At 36.5% G+C, this 24,223-nt stretch overlaps 1 protein-coding gene across 2 annotated transcripts in view; it reads left to right on the forward strand.

Annotated features, from left to right (window-relative positions):
* Nucleotides 1-15,412: 15,412 nt before the first annotated feature.
* Nucleotides 15,413-24,223, forward strand: part of LOC309602288 (ATP-dependent translocase ABCB1-like) — a 44,593-nt gene continuing 35,782 nt past the window's right edge. The window contains exons 1-6 of one of the 2 annotated variants that reach the window (XM_082335741.1): nt 15,413-15,525; nt 16,289-16,349; nt 17,416-17,563; nt 18,831-18,894; nt 22,913-23,104; nt 23,844-24,015. In XM_082335741.1, the coding sequence (XP_082191867.1) occupies nt 15,428-15,525; nt 16,289-16,349; nt 17,416-17,563; nt 18,831-18,894; nt 22,913-23,104; nt 23,844-24,015 (735 nt within the window). In that variant the 5' untranslated portion in view covers nt 15,413-15,427. The remainder of the gene's footprint in view (nt 15,526-16,288; nt 16,350-17,415; nt 17,564-18,830; nt 18,895-22,912; nt 23,105-23,843; nt 24,016-24,223) is intronic. The other variant, XM_082335742.1, reaches the window with a different exon arrangement.

Raw genomic sequence — 24,223 nt, forward strand, 5'->3', positions numbered from 1 at the left:
GATATTCTGCTTAGTCCTACAAGAATTTCAGGCATCTTTCCACCACAAACAACCTGAGAGGTTGCTACCTTATTTAAGTGTTAAAAATCCACTTTTAGGCTTTTTTCTTTGGTTTTAACCCTGGACAAAACGGGATGTTAAAATTATAGGTCTCTGTACTAGGACCTCACTTTCTAGTAAACTTGTTGATGGTGGGTTGGAGTCCTTCCTCTGCTTCTTGTGGGTGTTGATATTGTTTTTTGGGAAGGACTATCTGGACCTTCAGTTAATACACAACTTCTATTTTTCCACATATTTAACTTAGACACACACAAAACTTGAGGAAATTCTGTTACCCAAATATCCACTGTTTTTACTTCCTCCGGATTCTTAATAACAAAGCATCAATGACTTGCAGGAATCACTCCACCCTCACCTCCCACTGGTCAGCCCCAATTCCACAAACATCCGTAGCAAAATCTGCAGCTAATCCATTTTGTTTCAGCAAGGCTGTGCCAGTAATTCCCTGCTGTTTATAAGAGGGATCCTCCCATTCCTATACTCAGAAAGAACTGAACTTGGCAGCTATTTAACTGCAGGCAGAGATCTTAATACATGTTCTTGAACATCTTTTCATGCATGTAATACAAGTCTTATAATTTTTCCACTTTCTTGAGTTCCAGCTGGAACAAATATTCATTGAAGATTGTTTATTGACACTATGGTATCAATTAACATCATGGCACTAGTGGTAGTTAATGTTCTTTCTCTGACCACCCAGTACTAATATTGTTGTTGGCCATTTGCATTGGTTATATTGTAATTTTACCACTAGACCAAGGACAGGTAGACAGCAGAGTGTCCCTAGTCTTTCTTATTGAGAGGAAGAGATGATGCCTGAGGGCTTCACTGAGGGACCTGTTCTGTAGTTTTCATTCCTCCTCCTCATCTTTTTTTGTTAGCTTGACAAAACAAGCCTGCAAGGAATTTATGGATTCTATCCTATTTTCTCATACCTTTGCCTCTTTTTCTCAAATTTTACCATGTTGCTTTCCTGCAGTCCTATTGGTGTTCCCTAAAGGAAGTGTTTATCATGTTCTCCAAGGGTCTTTTGCGGTTACTGTTAGCACCTCTTTTTACACAGAGTTAAACCTGCACTGAGGACTGTTTTCCCTTTTTTGTTCCTTTTGATCTTTATTTTTAAAGGGAGGCTGGGGGTCCTTTATGACCATATTTCCAAAAATTACAGTATGTGCAGACGTTTTGTCAGATCCACAGGACTGAGATTTCCTTGCATTCTTTCTTACCTTCATTATCTTGCCCATTTGTTGAAACTGAATTTGCAGCTCCTCCCATTGTATTTCTGCTTGAATCACAGGTCCCAGAATTACTCTTGCTGACTTTAAAGTAGCAATGGTACAAGGGTTGAAGGCACTCAAACAGATACTTCCCCAGATGCCAATCCCAACAATTTTTCCAAAGTTCATATGAATTTACATTCTCATAGCGTTCTTCTAGGTGGAATAACCTGCTAGCCAAATCTCCTTTCAGTGCTCAGATAACTGTTCTGAGACACCTACCTACTAAATTTCTTACAGGAAATTCTTCCTGCAAGGTAGATGATAATCGTACTCCACCCTGAGGCAGTGTTTTTAAAGGCTGTGCAATCTTTACTAGTTAAGGAAAGCTAATCCTTAAGGCCTGAAAGCCCCATTTTACAAGTTTCTGAATTCAGTGGCTTCAAGGTTTAAGCAATTACTCTTGCTTGCCCTGCAGTCAGGTCAGTTGCTATTGTTGTAATCTCCCAAGTTTTAGGAGCAATGCAACCAAGCATGCATAGCCAGCACTATGAGTTCTGTTTTTACTACTGTTTTGGTTGTAACTGCATAACTGGATCATAAAAGCCTGTTTTGTTCTCACATTAACATGAATTTTCGGTATAGTTGCAGATGGAGTTTCCCATATATCCCTGTTTTATTCTGGGTAGAGAAATGTTAACTTATTCATTATGTTTAGTTGACAGTTGTGTCCTGGGTGACTGCTATTGAAGTAAAAGGGCTCTCTGAGTGTGCAGAAATCCATCTGTACAGTCTAGCTTTCAGGATCTGTCTTCAAGTTAGTAAATGGTTCACTGAAAAAACTATAAGGTGAACCTAGCAATCAGAAACCGAGAACCTACTCTTAAACACCGTTAGACTAGTATTATATACCCAGATCAAGAGAGAGACAAAGGTTTGACTGTTTTTATTATCATCTAGATCAAAGTTGATGCACAACAGAGGGTTTTGGTAACATTTGCCATTATTTCAACTCATATTTTGCTGGTATACAGGATATATATACATATTTCTTTTTTCTGTTTTCACCCCTCTCTTCCATATATTTACATAAACATATGTGAAGAAGAAATGGGATTTTCATAGGTGAACAATGTCTTTATTGCTTTCCTCTACTTCCTATTGTGGTTTAACACTAATGTATGAGTCATGTGATATGGCATGACAAGTCCTTATCTGTATCCATGTGATCCATTGGGAGGAGATCAGTTTACTCAGTTTACCATTATCAGAATAAGCCACTACTATTAATATGCTAGCACAAAGGATGTTTTGATCAGTACCGTAGTGGTGACACATAAAAAGAAACAGGATAACAACTTCTACCCATTCTTGGGGTTAAAATGTTTATGGGGAACACCTTACTATGAAATCTTAGAGTAAGTATTATTCTGCCTGCCTGTCTTCACCCTCTTGCAAACCAGAGGAAATTGTCAGTGCGGGTGCCAGATTTCACTGGAACAAGATGAACTCCGTAACAAATTAAGTGCGATCACCCAGTCTAACCCCCAATATATGAAAAGACCATACATGCACTCATGATACAATAGACTTCTCTTCATTTTTAGGCCTTACAGAAGCATGTACATATATTTCCCCTGAGAGACCTACCACTCTTAAATAGTTCAATCTACTTGAAATATGAATATAGGTGGAAATATAGGTGGAAAGTAGGTGGTAATTCTGTCCTGTGAAGTGACCCACCACACCAGTATTCTGAAAGAGTATTTGTCACAGATATATTTGATACAAGATGAAGTACTACATTTCAAATAATTTTTGTTCTTGTAAACATATAATTTCACATACACATTAGATTTGGACTATCCAATTGGTGTGTGAGAAATTCGTCCTGGTCCAGTCACATACAGTAATAGGCATCTTTGTTAGTGTGTTGCCGAGATGTTCCATAAATAACCTAGGCAGATATGTTCTCCTCCCTCATGTACACCATACCATGGAATCAGTTTTGGTTATAGGACTTGGCCTTGTTCTGGTCCCACCTGCTTATAACTGCCAACTCAATGGACTTCTTCATGAACTGATTGCCAGCCATGTGTGATCACTGCAGAAATCATGTATCTTCTTTAGGATGTGGGATAACCTAGCAATACATCTGTCCCCAGACACCATGGAAAATGCTATAATGTCTTCTGCAAATGGTCCATGACATGGAATCACTACCAGATCATTTCCTCTAGTGGTTAGGTAAAAGGCCTTGTTTGCATGCCACCAAGTCCCACAGATACTCACCAGACGTAATTTAAAACAGATCCATTTTCTAAATTCAGTTCTGCCTCATAGTATTGACTATACAAGGAACCCCAGAGGATGCTCCTATCAAGGAATCCCTGTAGTATTTAATAAGCATACCTTGCCCACAGGGGGAACCTGTGGATCCTTAGGATGTGAGCTTTAGGATCTCTAATTTCTACTGAAACAGCATTCCTAGTGTGCCAGGTGCAGACACTGAATACAAGGGCTATAGGCCTTTTCTTACAGTAGCGGGTATCTCGGTTTGACTAAGTGCTCAAATGAGCTGATAAGGGTTGATTCCTTGAACATTGCTCCATACTAACAAAGTCACTTGCTCTCGGCGAAAGGTGACATGAAAAACAGGGCTGCTCTGAACAGGTTATTCAGTGAGGATGAGCTGTTAATCATTCATTATTTGTTGCTGACTATAAAAAGAAATCAAGGAATTCTATTTAGTGTCATGACCCTCAGGCAGAGTCACGTGTCATTGCGTGCAAGCAGCATGTAAACTGCACAGAGGTGGTAACTCAGGGCTGAGTCAGAAAGGAGGAAGCCTAGAGTGCAAAGGGGGAGGAAACTGGAATATGAGCAGAGATCACCGTGTTCCTTCAGTTATCTCTAATGGTGCTGGAACACTGTCCTAAGCCTCGTGCTTCAAGGGTCCCTGTGAACATCAACTTTTTGTGGAGCCTCCCCCCCATCCTTCTGGCTCTGACCTACAGCCTTCATCTCCCATTCTCTCTGGGAAGTAGACAAGAAATCATGTTGTGATTTCACAGTCCACGCAGGGAAGGGGAGAAAGCATTGGGGAAGACCCCTGAGGCTTGCTGATTAGTTAAATACTTTGTATTGGTTCTTTCTGCTGTTTATTGGGCTATCAGGTCTCTGTTTACTAATATTACTCCAGAAGTTTGGCCATGCTTAGCACTTCTTAAATTTCATTGATCATGTTGGTGTTTAATATGGTGTGCCACTTTTATACAAAGTTTATGCTTAGAAATGAGTAAGAAATAAATAAGAAAAAAGATGAAATTTGGATTTGCAAGGCAGAAGTCTAATAAATTCAGGTTTCAGTGGGAAATGTATGGGAAAAGGTTGTTTTGCCCTTGATATGGATAATATTTGGGAGCAGAGCAATAAACCTTGTTGGAATCAGAATACATTTTAATGATGATATGATATGACAGCTTGTCAGAACTGGTGTGTTTGACTGAAAAGAAGGAACAGAGAAAAATGGTATTTTTAATAGGTGAGAAACTAGTTTTAGTTTAGAATACTGGTATAAGTTTAAGTAAAATACTAATATTATTGTAATATAGATATTAACAAAATTATATCAAGCACTATAATACTGTACCCCATGGTGGCTGCTTAATAAATATATGAAGTAGTTGCTGTGAAGATAAGGCAGTTAAGAAATGTTTTTTAGGATTTTTTCTAGGACTGGCACTCATTTAGGTTTTTACATAGAGTTGTCAATGAGATAGAATGTTTTACTGATGTTGTGGTTTAAACCCGGCCGGCAACTAAGCACCACACAGCCACTCGCTCACTCCCCCCAGGTGGGATGGGGGAGAGAATCAGAAGGGTAAAAGTGAGAAAACTCATGGGTTGAGATAAAGACAGTTTAATAGGTAAAGCAAAAAGCTGCATGCACAAGCAAAACAAAATAAGGAATTAATTCACTGTTTCCCATCGGCAGGCAGATGTTCAGCCATCGCCAGGAAAGCAGGGCTCCATCCTGCATAACGGTCACCTGGCAAGACAAATGCCATCACTCTGAATGTCACCCCCCTTCCTTCTTCTTCCCCCAGCTGTCTATGCTGAGCATGACGTCATATGGTATGGGATATCCCTTTGGCCAGTTGGGGTCAGCTGTCCCAGCTGTGTCCCCTCCCAGCTTCTTGTGCACCCCCAGCCTCCTCGCTGGTGGGGTGGGGTGAGAAGCAGAAAAGGCCTTGACTCTGTGTACGCACTGCTCAGCAACAACGAAAACATCCCTGTGTTATCAACACTGTTTCCAGCACAAATCCAAATCATAGCCCCATACTAGCTACCATGAAGAAAAATTAACACTATCCCAGCCAAAACCAGCACAACCGACTTAGGGAGACAACTTTTCTATCCTTTAAAAAGCATGAAATGTATAGAATAAAGTATATCAGCTATCAAAAGCAGATATCTAAATGCTATGCAGCTGTGTGGCCAATGATGAGGTAACTTGAATTGTGCTTGTGGAACTACGAACGGTGATGAGGGAACGAGTGACTTGGGAGCCTGGGGCTTGTAAAAGAGTTGATCGGTTTGTTAGTGTGAGAGTAGATTTATCATAATTCTTGCAGACTAGAGACCAGAATAAGTTATGAGTATTGGGCATTTCTTGTCTCTCTGAAGAAAACTTTTTTCTTTATCATATATAAGACACACTCCATATTTTTTTTTCTAAAATAAATCAAACAGGTTATTCTAACAGAGGGAAAATTCCTTTACTCCTAAGAAACATTAGCTATTGTATATTTATCAGTAGCTGATTAACACTTTGTAAAACATATCTTATACCCAGGAACTGGAAGCAGAAAATGGAAATGATACCTGGTAAACAACTAGTCCACAGGGAGACTAACAGTTGTAATGAGTAAGCTTAGATAAATGTTTCTTGCTTGGGATCAATGTAAATGTAAATGCTTCTTCCTGATCTCTTTTTCCATCCCCTCTGCCACCAGCTTTGGCTGTTGATGGCCCCTGGACTAAAGATGGCTTAGAACTGCAAGCCAACCAGGAGCTTGTACCTGGAAGTGTCGGGAAAGATAAGGAGCTCTGATTAGCCATTGGATAGGACTTTAGGAAATGAATTTGTGGAAATTAAGATTAATGAACCCTTATGGAATGAGGGAAATTGGGAGTTAAGAGAAGATACAGATAAATTAAGGAGACAGTAGAGCATCTAGTCTGGGTCAATAGAATGGCTACAGGTAATTGCCTTTTCAGTAACTCTATCCATAATGTAGCTGCCCACAACATACAGAAATCTGATGTTCTAATCACTGAAGTCCTGCATGGTGAGAGAGTTAATTCCTCCAGTCTCTGCAAGAAATAGTTCTTGCAAAGTGATCACGTGCAGACACATCTTGATATCGTAACTGGAATCTTCCTGGTGGATCTACCTGGATTGTTGTCAGGGATGCGCTGGTGTTGTGGCATGTAAAGCAGACAGAGCTGTGGCATGTGGCAGTATGTTTCTGGAAGCAGAAGTAGTTGGTAAAAGGAAGCATTGCCCCTAGCATATGTGAGTATGGCTATTTAAAAGGTTTGGAGCTTGTGAACAAGTGTGTATCTGCACTGAATAAAATTGCCTGTAGAACCACATTTACCTTACAGTATACAATCATTTGTTTTACAGTAAACATCAAAAAGGATCAAAGCCATTTGACTCTGGTCAAAGATTCACATGCAGAACATGGTCATAGTGCCATAATCAATCTCTTACCTGATGAAGTGATTATTTTTAGTCATTTCATTACAGTAACAAAATTGAATACAAAAGATTAAGAAGTAAGTATACTTCCATACTGCTACAGCACAAACAAGTCAAATTAGTTAGGCAAATATTTTTAATTTCTGTATTTTTGAAATAAACCCCAGTTTGGGGCTACTTTCCTCAAAAAAAAAAGCTGCGAAACAGTTCGAGTCCAGAGGATAGCAATGTCAAAGATTAATAGCACAAACTCTATCCAGAAGAGTTACAGGAACTGTTGGTTTTTTTTTTTTTTTCATCTAGAGAGGACAGACAACACTTGTGACAGCAGCATTAAAATTTCAAAAGTATTGCAAAGTGGAATGGAAGTTGTTCTTCATATTTGCTGTGGATAGGAAAGGGGTAACAGGTCTAACCTATCTCAAGGGCAATTCAGGTTAGACATCAGAAGAACTTTCTAACAGTTCAGATAGATAGTTTAAAAGTCTCCATCTTTGTTTTTGGAAACTACCAATGGAGTGACAGAACTCAAACATCTGTCACGCATGACAGATTGTGGTGGGTTGACCCTGGTTGGATGCCAGGTGCTCACCAAAGCCGCTCTATAGCTCCCCCTCCTCAACTGGACAGGGGACAGAAAATGTAACAAAAGGCTCATTGGTCAAGATAAGGGCAGGGAGAGATCATTCATCCATTACTGTCACAGGCAAAACAGATTCAACTTGGGGAAATAAGTTTAATTTATTACCAATCAAATCAGAGTAAGGTAATGAGAAAATAAAAACTAAATCTTAAAACACCTTCCCGCCACCCCTCCCTTCTTCCTGGGCTCAACCTTGCTCCTGATTTTCTGTACCTCCTCCCCTTCCGCCCAGTGACGCAGGGGGACAGGGAATGGGGGTTGCGGTCAGTTCATCACACGTTGTCTCTGCCGCTCCTTCCTCCTCAGAGGGAGGACTCCTCACACTCTTCCCCTGCTCCAGCGTGGGGTCCCTCCCACGGCAGACGGTTCTCCATGAACTTCTCCAACATGAGTCCTTTCTGTGGGCTGCAGTTCCCCACGAACTGCTCCAGCGTGGGTTCCTTCCATGGGGTGAAGTCCTTCAGGAACAGACTGCTCCCCCACAGGGTCACAGGTCCTGCCAGCAAACTTGCTCCAGCGTGGGCTCCTCTCTCCATGGGGCCATAGGTCCTGCCAGGAGCCTGATCCAGCGTGGGCTTCCCGTGGGGTCACAGCCTCCTTTGGGCATCCACCTGCTCTGGTATGGGGTCCTCCATGGGCTGCAGGTGGATCTCTGCTCCACCATTAACCTCCATGGGCTGCAGGGGGACAGCCTGCCTCACCATGGTCTTCACCAGGGGCTGCAGGGGAATCTCTGCTCTGGCCCCTGGAGCACCTCCTCCCCCTCCTTCTTCACTGACCCTGGTGTCTGCAAAGTCGTTCCTCTCACATATTCTAACTACTCTTTTCAACTGCAGTTGCACAGGTTCTCCCCCCCCCCCCCCCCTTAAATATGTTATCCCAGAGGCACTACCACTGTCACTGATGGGCTTGGCCTTGGCCAGCGGCGGGTCCGTCTTGGAGACAGCTGGTATTGGCTCTGTTGGACGTAGGGGAAGCTTCTAGCAGCTTCTCACAGAAGCCACCTCTGTAGCCCCCACCGCTACAAAAATCTTGCCACGCAAACCCAATACACAGATGGAATAGTTGATCTGATCTGGAGGAAGGAGGATGGACGGGATGACATTCTGAGGTCTCTTCCAGTCCTCATTTTTGTGATTTGTAAGGGATATGATGAACTGTAGCTGTAGAATAGAGAAATGAACAAAACGTTGGAATTCAGTATTAATAGGCAGAAGCTAAACAACAGGTTTTTTCTTATTTCCTATGTAATCTAGACATTTCACAAATTGTATGGAATAGAATGCAAGTATTTATAAAATATAATTTTAAATAGTATTGTAGAAGGGAATAAGTCAATAAGAATAGCTTTGATTTCTATATAGGATATAATATTAATACTGTTATATATTTCATATGGAATGACTTGGGTTTGTAAACTCCTTCCCCTCTTCCTCAGGAGTTCAGCTGTCTGTGATCCAAGACACAGCTGTGTAACCCTCTCTCAGACTTGTGAGGAAATTGCTAAATTCTGAGCAAGAACTGCAAAAAATTTGATAGAGTGGACTTCTGCAAGTTACGAGAGGTAAAATTGCAGGCGGAGGTAAGACTCTTGAGATGCAGCTAGGGAGTAGTTCAAGGATTCAAGAGGAAAAACATCATCATGAAAAGGAATAAAATCCTAAGGGAAAAGCAGGGATTTGGAATATGTCAGTTCAGTCACACTGAGGATCCATTCCAGGGGCAGTGGAAACCAGCCCTACCCCACCTCACTGAGAACTTCCTGGCCAGCAATGACTTTTTCTGTTTCTTATTCACGGCACTGAGCATACTAATGCTCAGTTTAGTATTTCGTTAATTGGAGTTATGTTTTGTGTGTAGTAACTAATCAGTAATTGCTGAATACTTTTAAGTTGTGTATATTCAGCTTACAAAGGCTCTTTGTGCGTGGCAAAAGGTGTCCAATCAAAGTGATTCAGTGAGGGAAGGATAACAGTTCATTCAAGTTCCTTGATTACTTGTACTGTTACAATGTTACCAGGCATATCATTGGCTAGAAAAATTATCAGGAAAAAAAATTGGATGTCTGTAATAATATATGCTTTATTCAGCTTCAATAGGGAAAAATGTTTTCCACCTGCACAAAAAGTAATTTTTATTGTTTTTCCATCATTTTTCGTATAGCATATTAAAGACAGTAAACTGTGAAATAAAGTCCTGAACACTTTTAAATCCCTAATGTTCTATACTACATTTCTTTGAATGAATCTATCTTGTTTTTCCAGATCCAAAAGGCATCTGTTTTTCTAGATATGCTGAGGGTGAAAACATGTGCTCATGTTCTAGAAAGATGGAACTTTTTAATCTTGCTTTAAATAGTTTAAGAAATCTTACTAAATCTAACACTAATGTAAATGCCACTTCAATTAAATAATTTCATTTTTCTCTTATAACTGTAATAAGAATCTCATTTTAGATGCAACTATACTGTAAGCAATGATTATGAAAAATATTATCTCCTCACATATTAACACATCGTTGAGTCATATTTAATAACTTCAGTGATAAAGAAACACCAAGAAAGTTGTTTTCCATATTTAGGAAATATCTTTGAAAGTGAGCTGTAGATTTGTCTGAATTTTCTGTTGTTAGTTAAGTATAAGCCAAAAAAATTTGAAGCTTTCAGAAATGAGACTGAGTTTGTAAAGCTAAAGACTGACACATTACTAATAGGAAGCTAGTGACATTACTTTAGTTTGTGGCAGTCCCCCTTGCTAGGATAAACAATTAACTCCAAATCAAATCACCAGACAATAAAAGTGAAGCTTCATAACATCATTAAAACATTCTTTTTGTAGTAGACTTTCTTTTTAAACACAAATAGAAGCTTGATGCTTACAATAACTTAATTTGTCCTCATGCTTAATCCAGGACAAATAAGATGTCTAGCAATTCCTATAGGCAGTATCTTGTGGCTAAGCATACAGCATAGTTCAAGGAACACAAAATTGTCATTTTCTGACTGTATGATAATTGTCTTCATACAGGACAAGTCTCATTGATAGAATGGTGGCCAAGTTGGCAAAATTCCTGTACAAAGTAGTATTCTTTTCCAGCACTGATGAACAGGAAAGAGGCTGCTAAAATGGAACAGGAGTTCCCTGAGTATCATAAATCAGAGCTTTTTCACATTTGTTCTAACCTATGCTAGGGCTGAATGTCCTAGGAATCATTACAGGATTCTTGGGACCCTCTCCACCGTTTTGCCTACCTGGAGCTTCTTTGAAAATCCAGCTCCCCATCTTTAAAGGAAATAAAAGAAAAAAATAGTTTGTCCTTTTCTCTGGTTATAATATATAAAGGCTTTGAAGCATTTGCTTCAGTTTCTTGTCATTTGCTATTTTTATTGATAAGCACTAAAAAATGGTTAGTTTTTCTTGATATTGTTCAAAAAATTTTGAAGGTATCATGCCATCATTTCACAATGTTTTGACACTGATGTCAAAGTTAAAGTTTCTGTGTCAGTTGTTTATTCCGATATCATGTGTCAATTGGTGATCCCCTTTGCTGGCCTGCATCAGATAAAAAAAATACATGGAACCAATGTGTGCTTTGTGGGATGAGACTCTCTCAACACAAATTCTTTTCTGGAAGCATAACTAGTTGAAACTTCACCACAAAACATGAGAGCCCTGTTTTTCATATTCCTTTTTCTGCCATACCAGAAGCTGATTTATGATCAATTTGTTCGTAAAATATTAAGACATTTTGACATATAGGAGAGGGTTGGATAAATGAATTTACATAAATAAATGCATAGAAATAGTCTGAACTAGTGAGCTACAATACCGAATGATCTGTGTTACCTAACTTAATGCAGTCCAAAAATTATGTTATAATCATGCAAAATACAACTTAAACACTTTTGTGTGAGCTATACTGACAACACTGGTGAATGGTCTGTAAGAGCAATGACTTAGAGAGGGATTTAAGGTTTGTCGTAGTTTATTGTTACAGTACAATCTCTCATTGCAGTAGAGTGCCCAACAGAGATGATTCAAACCATGCATTTATATCAAGTAGGAGAAGGGAATTAATTATGCCTCAGTCTACAGCATTACAATCTCTCCAGAATATTTCAAGGGACCTAATGGTCATCTTTCAAAAACGCAAGAAGTTCTTATGCTCAAAATTCTAAAAAAGAAAGATGTGTGAATATCATCCAGGAGCCATAAACTATGTCAGGCAAAAGGAAATTGGCTTCTACCTTAGTAAAGAGAGGGCTGAGTAAACCTTATGAATATTTGTAAGTAGTTTCACATTGAAAAGATATCTGACAATGAAGGTCCTCATAGAAGTCATAATATCCAAGAGGTATTGTTCTGTCCTGAACTAAACAATTTCCATGAAGGGAAATGGAGCATAGAAGCAGCTAATCAATAGGTGCAATGAACTTGTGAGCAATTGCAATTCTTTTAAGTAAAAATAGATGTTTTCCTTATGTATAGGCTTTAATTTAGACAAGGTCAACTTTCCTGATCCTATGAGTTACTTTCCAGAATTTTCAACTAGCTAAAATCTCTTAAGACATTTACCACATAACTCAATAGAGGTAGTTCTTTGAGCTGCAGTTGTCCTTATCTTTCTAGAGTCCCACTGCTCTGCTGTGGGATAGGGCTGAGATGGATGTGTAGCAGAGTTTTGGACAATCCAGGTATACAAACCTTATCAGCCATTTTTTACTTGCTTGTACAACAAGGGATTTGAATTGTCCAACAGTTCCCATATCAGCAGATCCCTGCTTCTTCTGATCATAGGATAACAAACTGGTTTAGGAATGAATTTTGGATAGTTTATGAGCCTTAAATAGCTCAAAGGTCATAGTTTGGTCATCTCTGTTTAAATCCATCTTCTGTGGGAAATTTTGTGACTAATAAGTAGAAGGAGAAAAAGAAAGGTTTTGAGTGAACTGGACACTCTGCTTTCAAGATGTTCAGAACATCTTTACTTTACATTAAGTCAATGTCTGATACAGACAATGTCTATACAAGATTTCCTGCATCAGGGCTTCAGCCTACAGAATTAAAAAGAAATCTCCCTTGATGAAATCAAAGATCCGAGGGAAGACAGAAAGTATTTTTCAAACACTGGTTTTACGAATCCTGCTTATATATTTAGGGCAAAACTGTTTGCCAGACTTCGTATGAGAAAGTATTTCTCCTCAGATTAGATTGACTGGCACCTATGTTTTTTCTGGGTCTTTTCATAAATCTTGGGTTGTGAATCAGCTACTATGTTCACCTACATGTTTTTTATGTACTCAGGTGAAAGTAAAGTGCAGTGGTGATGCCTCAGATTCTTCTGTTGTTGGTTTATGACACAAATTTCATCTCTTCAGACCGAAATTATATAGTCTAACTCAAATTATCAATTTTAACATGGAAATATCTGAATGATTTATAGCAAACTGTGAGATACAAGAGAACAGAAGAAAGATTTAGTGAACTTTTTCTGGCCTCAAATTCTGTGCAACTGTGAAGCTATGTCACTGAAAAGTCAAAGTACAGAAGCTATAGAGAAATAACAGAATTTTGTAGCTTACTAAGTAGATGTAAAATACTGTACTTTCCCAATTTTCCCACTTTTTTAATATCAGTTTAGTTGGTTCAGCTCCTAGTGTGATAAAACTGGCTGTAAAACAGTCTTTCATTTTCTTTGCACTACTGTACGCAGGCAATAGAAACTCTGGTACAAATTGCTATTCTGATTTATTTCTGTTTCACTCTCTCATGATTGTACTGCAATAGCGTTGAGACATTGCAATGAGAGAACAGAACGTTGTGACAGATCTTGTAGTTTTGTCCATTTTCCCTTTAAGCTGAAACAGTTGTGAAAGACCTGCATATACTGTTTCATCTGTTTAAATTAGACTTTTCTCTAGAGTGTCTCATTCAACTCTTATTCAGTTTCCACTGAAATAATTGAACCAGTCCATTAAGATCAAGTCCAGCAAAGCCGTTAAGCACACAAGTTAAAACCCAGAAGTATTCCCATGAGCTGCTGTGGATAGAAGTCTATACAAGTATCTCAGGATGACTTTTCATAAACAGATGGTACTTCTATTTACTAATCCTTTATATTTTGTTTGACTGACAATGGTAAACTACCCTTTCTAAAGTAATCCTCACTCTGATAAGACTCTTGCTTTTCCAAAACATTGTAAAAATACTCAGTTTTATAAAAATTTTGAGATTACAGGCATGCATGACTAAAGGAACAAAAATTATTTCTTCTGGTTAATTATCAGATTAAGTAAATTTTGTTTGAGTAAAGTGATAGGAGACCTACAGAGAAATTCATATAAATCTACTTGTCTTCTAGGACAAGGATTTTTATTTAACTTTTCAGAAATTTTACTTCAATAAAAGTGCTGAGTGTATCTACTTTACTATATCCATTGAAATAAGTTGAGTAATTAATTTCTTTTAAATGTTTTAAGTATTTGTTATTATTTTCATTGAAGTAATGCCTACAGATACTGATAAAAACAATATATTCCACAATAAAATAAATGTTCCATTTAAAACAGTTTAGAATCTGAAACAGTTTAGAATCTGAACATATATTAAAAAATCAGAAGGATACTAATTGAGCAGATTTTTGCTGACCATATCTATTTCCAAACCATTTCTAAACTGAGTATGAAAGTCATCTTGCTGTTCTGCAGCGACTTTATAGTATGTATTACATGTACTATAGTAAAATCCTATTTTCTTTCAGGCTAGATGGGTCATGTTTTTCTGCATTAGACTTAGAAGAAGGGAAAAGAAGCAAGAGAGTAAAACACTCCTTTTGTGTTATTTGATTTCGTTGTCACTGTCCTTTCAAGAATGGATTCATCCTTAAGTGTAACAGTTACTTGGAGCGTTCAGCACCATCTCCAATAAGGTAAAGAGGAATTCCTGGGAGTTTTAAGGCGCATAATTAAACAAACAGTAGATAAGGGGGACTTTTCCTGGTGGAAGAATAGACTATTCAGGCTTGTTTTCCTGGGTGACAATGAAATAAGTGTGCGTTTAAAGAGTTTGTTTGCTAAATATTCCCTTTAGAAAAAGGGAGGCAGAGTCCAAAGTGCATACACTTTACTCTCCAAAGTAGGCGAGGCAACGGGATTGGGAAAAAAACAAGAGGAAGCTCTTTATCATCTCTGCTTTACGTAGGAAGAGCAAAGTCCAATCACGGTGAATGTCCTTAACCATACTAATCCGGCTGATTTTTTAACAATCTTTCAGAGGACTAGACGCAAACCAAGAACAACCTTCACAGTATGTCAATACATTTCTTTTTTAATCAGAGATATTTTATAAAATTCACTGATACCTAAATTGGTAAAATTCCAAATAACTGCGTATTCTTTTAAATAAATATCTACTTTCTCATTTATTTTGTATATCTGTGCTGAATTGCAGAAAATATAATGCTTATATCATTCAAATGAAATTAAATGAAGGACAGTTCTCAAACAGATACAAATACAGAATGTAGATGTTTGTAAGAAAACTCCAAATATCTGGACTTGTTTCAACGTGTTTATACTTGCCCGTTACAAGGGTTCACTTGCAATGTATGACATTAATAACTTTATCGATTTTAATAAGTATATTTTTTTTTCTTTCAAACAAATGGTCATTGAGATTACTGTCCTTGGCTTAACGGTTGTATATTATTTTACAGGGAACTATCTTAAATAAATTTAAAATGCGTTCTGAAGATGAAAAGAAGCAGAAGCGTACTGCAGATGGAAATAGTCATGACATCACTGCATCCAGTCAGGGTCTGGAATCTGAAGACAAACAGTAAGTATTCTTAAACATTGTAAACAAATTCTGTATTACAGCTTACAAGATTACATTATCTTATTTTATATTTTATTTTATATTTTTTTTTAATTTCATTTTTTATTTTATTTTATCAGGAAAGCCTAATAACAGAAAGTTTTGTATCAGCTTGAGAGTAGCATTGATTGACACATTCATTTGGTGCAGAAGGACCTTTTGTCTTTTAAGGACTAAGTGTCCACAGTATTGACTACAGTTTATTGAGAAACATTTCTAAAATATGACAGAAATGATGTTGGAATGGACATCTTGGATACAGTTATGTCATCAGCTAAAAATTATCTTAAAATTTTTAGTATGGCAGGGAATCAATATTTTACATACTTTGAACATTTTATTTATTCCCATCCCCCATGTGCAAAAATTTGATTTTATAATTTATCATCCTCTGTCCCATTTTGAAAGCTATATACCGCTTCAGTTCACAACTTCCCTGATCAGACAGTGAAACCACCAGCCCTTGCTGGTGTTGTTTCAGCCTTGAGAGGGGAGAACTGGGAAGATCTTAAATTTACAGTAGTCAGGAGCTGATGCTACTTATATACCTGGAGGTTTAAATAGAAACATCTCAGGAATGCTCAATAAATTGTATTCATTTTACACACAATTGTTTCTGTAAAATGATTTCATAATTATATTTTAATTGAACTTCATTAATGTATTATATTGTTTCTGTGAAATGTCACTTTTTAAATGCACTAAAACTATCATACCTTTTAAGAAAGGAAAAGAAGAAGAACAAGAAAGCAGAAAATGCTAAGATGGTTAGCCCACTTACACTGGTAAGATTTATTATCTCTCTATACGTGTACGTATATATACACACATGCACATTTCAAAGTGTAAATAAAAAATGGTTAAAATTATGTTAGAGCATTGCGTATATGGTCTTGTCTCTACCAGATACTTTGATACTGCAGAATATTGGATATAGTATATACTGATATGGATTCTTAGGAGTTGCCCTTTACTGCTGACTCAGGTGACTGAATGAACTCCATGGCACTGATGAAACTTTAAATTAAATATTGTGTACTAAAAAGTACTTTAAATTCCAGAATTTTTTTATTCTCTATATATTTTAAAAAAGACAATCTGTTAATATTTAATCAAAGTAAATCCTAGGTCCTGTTTTAGTAATACTGAAATGTTTTATATTTTGTAGGTTTAGTGTGCATGATGCACAGCAATGACATGGCAAACAACAGAAATAAAACTATGCTGGCCAATGCCCAATTTCTCTGCTTTGCTATACCAGCTTGCACTTGTACAGTTACATCATACCACTATAATTTACAACAGTAAACTTAGTATTTTACAGTACAGAATAAAGCCAATGATTTTGTAACAGATGAGCTCAAACTTTTTTGAGTTCAATGACAAGAGTTATTTAGGATTTCAGTACATTTTGATGTCTATTGTACATTAGGAACAGTTTTTCTGACTGCATAAAAATGAATTTACAGTAAAAGTAATTGTTGCCTTAATTATGACCATGCCATTAAAATTTCTTATAATTTGAACTTTAAATGGCAAACTTACAAAGGGTGAATTTCTTATGCCTTTTCACATGGCCTTTCTTACCCAGGTGCCGATATTGATGCATTAAAATAGTACACTTCTCTGTTTTTTGAGAGTTTATAGTATAAAAGTGCTTATATCAGAAGGATTTATTCCTATACATTTAAATTGTTTTGTAAACTTAGTTTCTAATCAGGTAAAGTTGTAGTTTTGTGACACTAAGTGTACAATTGATAGCTTTTTCTTTACTTTCTTGACTTTATAGACATAACATTGTGTTAGCATTCAAATACCACAGTTAGAATTAATTTCTCTTCTCACTCACAGTTTCGATACTCCAATTGGTCAGATAAATTACTAATGATACTAGGCACTCTCCTGGCAATAGCCCATGGAAGCAGTCTCCCTATTACGATGGTAATTTTTGGTCACATGACTGACAGCTTTGTTGCTTCTGGAGACTCACATTTTCCAGGTAAGAATATATCTGCTATGAAGAGAACAATGGCTCATATTTGGAAAAGAGCCAGGGAGATTCAAGCATCTTGACAGGAGATATTGATGTCAGAAACCCCAACTTGCTACTATACTATGATGCAAATTAGTAACTTTTGTGTTTGCTGTAATAGAGATAGATACATTATGGAATTTTTTTTGCTCCTAATTCTTAGTTTCTGCATTAGTAGGTTTTATTTTTATTTTTTTCAAATTATCCACTACAGTGCACATTCAACAAATCATGTTTAACTGTGGCTGTGATAAATAGAAAGAGGCTGGGTTTCCATCTCCTACGCAGAAAATTTGCTACCAAAAATAAAAGTACTAATTTTCTTTTGGATCAATTTGTTGAATAGCCTCATTTGCTGAATCAGAAGTATGAAGTCAAACACAAAGGAGGGCAGGCATGCACTGCTGGATACAAGAGGGAGGAGTGATACTGTCATTTTGGTATCAACTCACAATTAGACCAGATTACGTTGTCCTCTGAACTCACACATTAGATGTTAAACTTGTGAACAGGCTTGTTGCCTGAAATATTATCTAATAAAAATTCATTAAACATTTTAATAAAAGTCTATGGTGATACAGAAAAAAATAAAGGATGTGACTATTTTCTGTCCTGCATCCATTTTTGCTCTTGTTATGCTGCTATAAGACAGAAACATGGGCATATTGCCTTTATCAGAACAAGTAATTTGTGGCTTACTCTTTCCCAAGTATAATAAATTGATCAGATTTTTATGGTGCAATGCAAAATGCTGAAGCTGTAGTTTTCTCAAAACACTTGTCACTAAGTTCTCGTGTGGGGCAGTAAAATTTTAGGGCCAACACCAACGTTACAGCCAATGTTTTCATAATGGGTTAAGCTATCCACAGTTACTGATTTGATGTCAATGTCTAGGCCTGTATTTTTAATGGGTTTTGGCATTATACAAATGCCCTATGTTTTCAAAAAAGGAAAAACCAAACTGTGCATTTAATGAATGCTCAGGAGGACCTTTTAATCTCAAATTGTACTGATGTAGTTTTGTAGTCAGTGGAGTTATGACTAACCTTATATTAGTATAATCATTGTTTTTGAATAGGTAGAAGCCTGAAATCGTCACACTCTTCCTTTCATTAAAATCAACTTGATTCAAAAGGAGATGTAGCAACTCAAAACTTGCTGAACAGGATGCAGGAAAACAAATTTGTTAAAACTTGCTCTATTAAACATATTTACTCTTTTCTTCCTTTCTAAGAAAACATTTCTGCAGTGAATTCCTCTTTAGATTTTCTTGGCAAGCTGGAAGAAGATATGACAAGGTAATTAGAAATTGAAATCTCCTCTTCTTTTTTTAATGTAGGCACACATTTCTAGTCAAGTCATTCTTCTCCCACAGATGTTTTGCATACTTTAAACAACGTAAAAGCAATGGTTGACTGAATAATGTATGTAACTAAAGATTTGCACGAGATTATTGGAGGCATTGGGAGGATTCTTGAACATCCCCAGCCATTCCCAACAACTTCCCTGTAATCTCTTGCTCTTACCCATCCCACCCCCTTTTCAGGGGTGTTCTGCGTCCCTATGCCACCTGCATTTCCTTCCTTCTTCCTTCTCTTCCTCTGAATTTATAAAGAGTAACTGTTATGCTAAAAAATTATATTGATTATCATTCATTGATTCATTGAGCTATGGTGATTCACTGATAAAAAGCAGAATTAAACTTGCTAGATAGTACCTACTTTGCTGCCAAAGCAGCAAGTTCAAGTAAACTATCTGGACTACAGAAAATAGAGTTAGATTATATGCAACCTTAAATCTAGCATTCAAGAGCTGGCAATGGCAGATGACAATAGTCAGGAGGTGCTTCTGCTACAAAGCTTCATAAAGAAAAGGTCAAGTAAGGAGAAATATCAGCTGCCAAAAGATGTATTTTGTCAAGGGACTTTATCAACCACTGTCCATAGACTTGATTTATGCAAGATGTCTAAAGGCCATGTGCAATTTCTTGTACCACTTCACCTTCTTTTCTTCAAGTTGAAGTCTGTTCCTCATTAGGTATTGAAAAACATCTGACATCTCAGGACTGCTAATGTGGTCTTCAAGGCAATTGTCTTTTCTGAAGAGGAGGAGATAAGGCATTCGCTCTAGTAACTCTTGCTGTTTTGTATTGAAGTGCATTATCACTTCTGGTAACAGTGGACTGTAAACTTACAGATCATTTAGACTAAGTAGTTAAGTTTCTAATTTAAAAAAATCTATTTACACCAAAAAAAAAGTTCTTTACCCTAAAATAAATGAGCAAGTGCTAGTTAGGAAAAAGACTGTTACTTAGAAATGCAGAACTCATATGTAATGAGAATGAACTGGCAGGGAACTGGCCATTATGTTTTATAAGAGAGTATGGGCACACAGAGTTTCTTGCTCCAGCAACATTTCTGTCAGTCTCTGACATGAATGCAAGTAATGCATACACACCTTCAGTGGAATATCCTTGTGCTCAGTGATTTGAAAGCAAATTTGAAGGCAAAATTGCAGAACAAAATAATTTGTGCCTGGGTGAAGCTACCCTAACTGTTCTATGTTTAGTAAATACCTGATGCCTAGTTGCACAACATTTTTAAAGTCTGTCTTATGTTTATTGTAAGGGAACTTTAAAAATAGTTGTGCTTACTACATATGCAATTATAGAATTCCTTTTCTGAAACTTACTAAGCTCTTAGTCTCCAGCATGTATTTTGACAAGTCCAATAGTTTTATGAAGTGTCGTATAAGCAGCAATTCCTGTTAAAATGTAAAATTAGATAATTTTGAGTGTTCCGTTATTCTTGCAAATGTAAAAAATACTCAATTTATTTTCTCTACAGCAGTTAATTATTCTCTATATTCCTACCTGTTTAATTATCTCTTTCTAGTAAGTGGTCTTATGGTCGGATTGCCTTTAACACTGTATCACTTGCTGTTATTAATTTCTCTTAATTTTAAAGATGTTTGTGTTTTCATTTCCACTTTGAAATGAAAGTAATGACACAGCTGTAAAATCAACATATTTTATTTTTTTTTATACTCAAGCATATCTAACCTGTATTTTAATGGCAGGATGTACTAGAATTACACAAGGTATTACTGCCTCTTATAGCCTAAGAGTAGTGTGCAAATCAATGTGTCGTTTATAAGTCTTTTAGACCAACAACCAATCAGAACTATTTTTGATTAATGGTTTGGAGTTCTTTTAATCTCTGAACTCATATCACATCATCTCAACTAAAAATAATAGGAATCTTCCCGTTGTCCTCGGTGAGCTATTGTCTAGGAGTCACTACTGCTTAAAGAACAAAGAGTACAGGAAAACAGACAAACTGACACAAAGGAAATGTAAATGTGAATATCGATCTACTTCAACATCTAAATGTTGAGTACTGCCTGTTCTCATGACCCTGAGATATGGTCTGTTTGAGTGAGATCTTTTATTAATATCGGGCATGACACCTTGTCTTTTAGACAGTAACTCTGAAATACAAGTATGAATAAAAAGCAGCACAAGTTTCTCTTTAAAAACAAATTGTTGAATGAGGAATATATTACTTACTAGCAGCACAGGAACTGGTTCTCTTTTCTAAAGTTTCTAGATAGAGCCTTGAGTTAGTGTGTTCACTGGTTTGAAGAAGCAGCTGTTTGTACCTACCCCTTGTTTCTCTAAGAACGTCTGCCAGCAGGTCAAGTAGTAAGAAAAACTTAACAAAGACAAAGTTCTCACACAGGTGTGTTCAGGTACTGAACTATACATGTGAACTTGGTTGTGTTTGTTACTCAAACAACAGTTTGCCTAAAACCCAACTATTTCTCAAAAGAAAAAGAACCATTATTTTACAATGCAGTGAACATTTACTCTCTGTTAAGTTTCAGCAGTGAATTTACAGAATATATTTCATCAGCATGGAATCTGGAAAAGATATCAGTCCCTTTTGATACAATGTGTCATGAAACAAAGTCCAAGCATAAAACAATTATTTGAAGTGAGGTAACATCATAAAGTAATTGTCTAAAGTAATTACTGCTGAATTTTGAAGCAGTGTTCTTGGTTTTAGTTTGGTGGTTTCTGTGTAGAGTTTTAATGGAGCTGAAGATGATCAAAGTCAATATTCAACTAACCAGCATTCATTTAGGCATTAAGCCATTTTTATTAGACAGTTTAGATAAAGTTCATTTCATAATGAGTATAGTTCCAAAGTCTCTGACTAAACTGTATGGTATCTTAGCCACAAAAAAGACTGGATTAAAATTTGAAAAATTTCATTTATAAAGCCATTCTCTCCTTTTTTAGAAGACCATTTGCACACAGATTCCTGCAATTTGCTCCTGCCAAGTTTCATGCTACAGTTCTAATGAATCAGTATGCATAACTTACTACTTGTGAGTGGAAGTCCTAAGAGTTTTAAAGCTTTTTGCTAATTATTTACTTTTATATAGAAGCAGTAGTCTTACAATTGCATGTAATATACACCATGAATATTTAACCATTGGTTTTGGTCATGTTTTACAAACAGGGAATCAGTTCAGTTACATTTTTCTGGTTTAGTTCTGGTTTAAGTTCACCTGTAACTGAGTCTGATGTCAATTTGGAATCAAATCAAATCTGATTTGATTCTGTTTGAACAGTTTAAAACTGTGGCTCAAATTCAGTTCAAGTTTGAGAAATATAGTGGTTCACACACTCCTGGGTTTTGATTTGACACCCTGCTCATAGCACAGAGCTGAATTAATTTAAAAGTAAATTATTAGTTATGAATAAAATAGAGAGCAAAATAATTTTTGATCTAACAGCATTTTCTTGCAATAGATGTATATATAGTAATGCTATATTCTCAAATCAGGAAATATTTAAAACATCCATGCATATATATATTTATATAGACAGGCATGTTGTATTATGTAAAGGTGTGTGTGAATATAGGTATATATGATTAGGTCTGCCTATATGTGTTAAAACAAAAATGTTACGGAGTTTTGGGAAATGACACATTTAAGTGAAAAGGGTATTGTATCTAAAATATAGTTCTAAAATAATCTTATGAGAAAATATATACTATATTGACAAAAAGAAAAAGTAGTTCCTGTCTAACAATAGCTTTGTTTCATGTATTGCATATCTGAAAACTGATATTAAATACTGCTCATAGAAAACTTGGCAAGTTTTACAGGGAAGTGTAAACTCTAGTATGAACATATATACTCTAATTCAGGTCTGAAACAGAAGAAGCATCAAGCTAAATACAGACTAGCAAGGTAATTAAAAATAATTTGAGAGAATCTTGCCTTTTTTTTTTTTTCTTTCAGATATGCATACTACTATTCTGCAATAGCAGCTGGTGTTCTTCTTGCTGCTTATATCCAAACTTCATTTTGGACCCTAGCAGCAGGCCGGCAAATAAAAAAAATTAGAGAAAATTTTTTCCATGCAATTATGAGACAGGAAATTGGATGGTTTGATGTAAATGATGTAGGAGAACTTAACACTCGTCTCCTAGAGTAAGTATACTGTACCTTTCCCAATATTATTTTATCTTATTAAGCATGTATGAGTTACAATTTTTTTAATTTTTATTTTTAAATGGATTTATTTAATTATGAAATTTCACTGTGAAATTAAATTGAACTATTTCATTGTCAAATGAAGTTTTTAAGTTTTCTCATGGAGAGTCTCAGAGACCAAACTTCTAATACCTCTGATACTGGACTGTCACAAGGATATCAGAAAAGCATTTTGATAAGTTCCCTTGAACTCTGAGGATGACTAAAGCCCAGCCTATGAGATTACCCCCACAAAGAGAAAATATAGTTCATTTCTGTGCACACTGAGGACTGAGTAAGGTGCCGACTGACCCCAGTAGTGTGAACGGCTTTAACTTCATAACAAGCTATTCCTTTCCCTTTGCCTACATGAAAGGCTTTATCTTTTCTTTCCAGATAACCCACAGTTTCCAAACGGATCAAAAATTTGGAATTAAGAAAGTGAGAGTAACTTTGCACTGTTGGCAGAATTTCAACCGTTTCAGACAAAAACAGGTTTATAGCATTACATTTTCACAAGAAATATGGAATTTTCCTTGACCACACTATATAGTGCTTTATCTTGAAGCAAACTGTTGTTTGGAAGAAATTGAATAATAAAGATTTTCCTCTACACAGATGCCCATGTAACAAAACTGAAAAACTTTCTTGTGCTTTCTACATTTTCCTTCCTGTCTGGATGTAATTTGTTTTTCAGTGATGTCTCCAAGATTAATGAAGGAATAGGTGACAAAATTGGATTGCTTGTTCAATCAATAACAACATTTGTAACAGGATTTATTGTTGGTCTCATAAGAGGATGGAAATTAACCCTTGTCATACTAGCTGTCAGTCCTGTCCTGGGACTTTCAGCAGCAATCTGGGCAAAGGTAGGTTAACATACATTCAATATCAGGTTTTATATTAATGAGAGATAATGAAGTAAATTTACATGTCTGTAATTCTTACTGCCAGAATGTATTGCTTAGAACAATTATAGCTTTAGACAGCATCAATGTACATAAGCTCTTAGATGAACTGTATATAAGTACCCTCATGTAGTTTGAAGAATATAATTCCTGTAGATTGGACAGACTT

The sequence above is a fragment of the Platalea leucorodia genome, assembly GCF_965183815.1.
Source record: "Platalea leucorodia genome assembly, chromosome: 1".
NCBI classification, from domain to species: Eukaryota; Metazoa; Chordata; class Aves; order Pelecaniformes; family Threskiornithidae; genus Platalea; species Platalea leucorodia.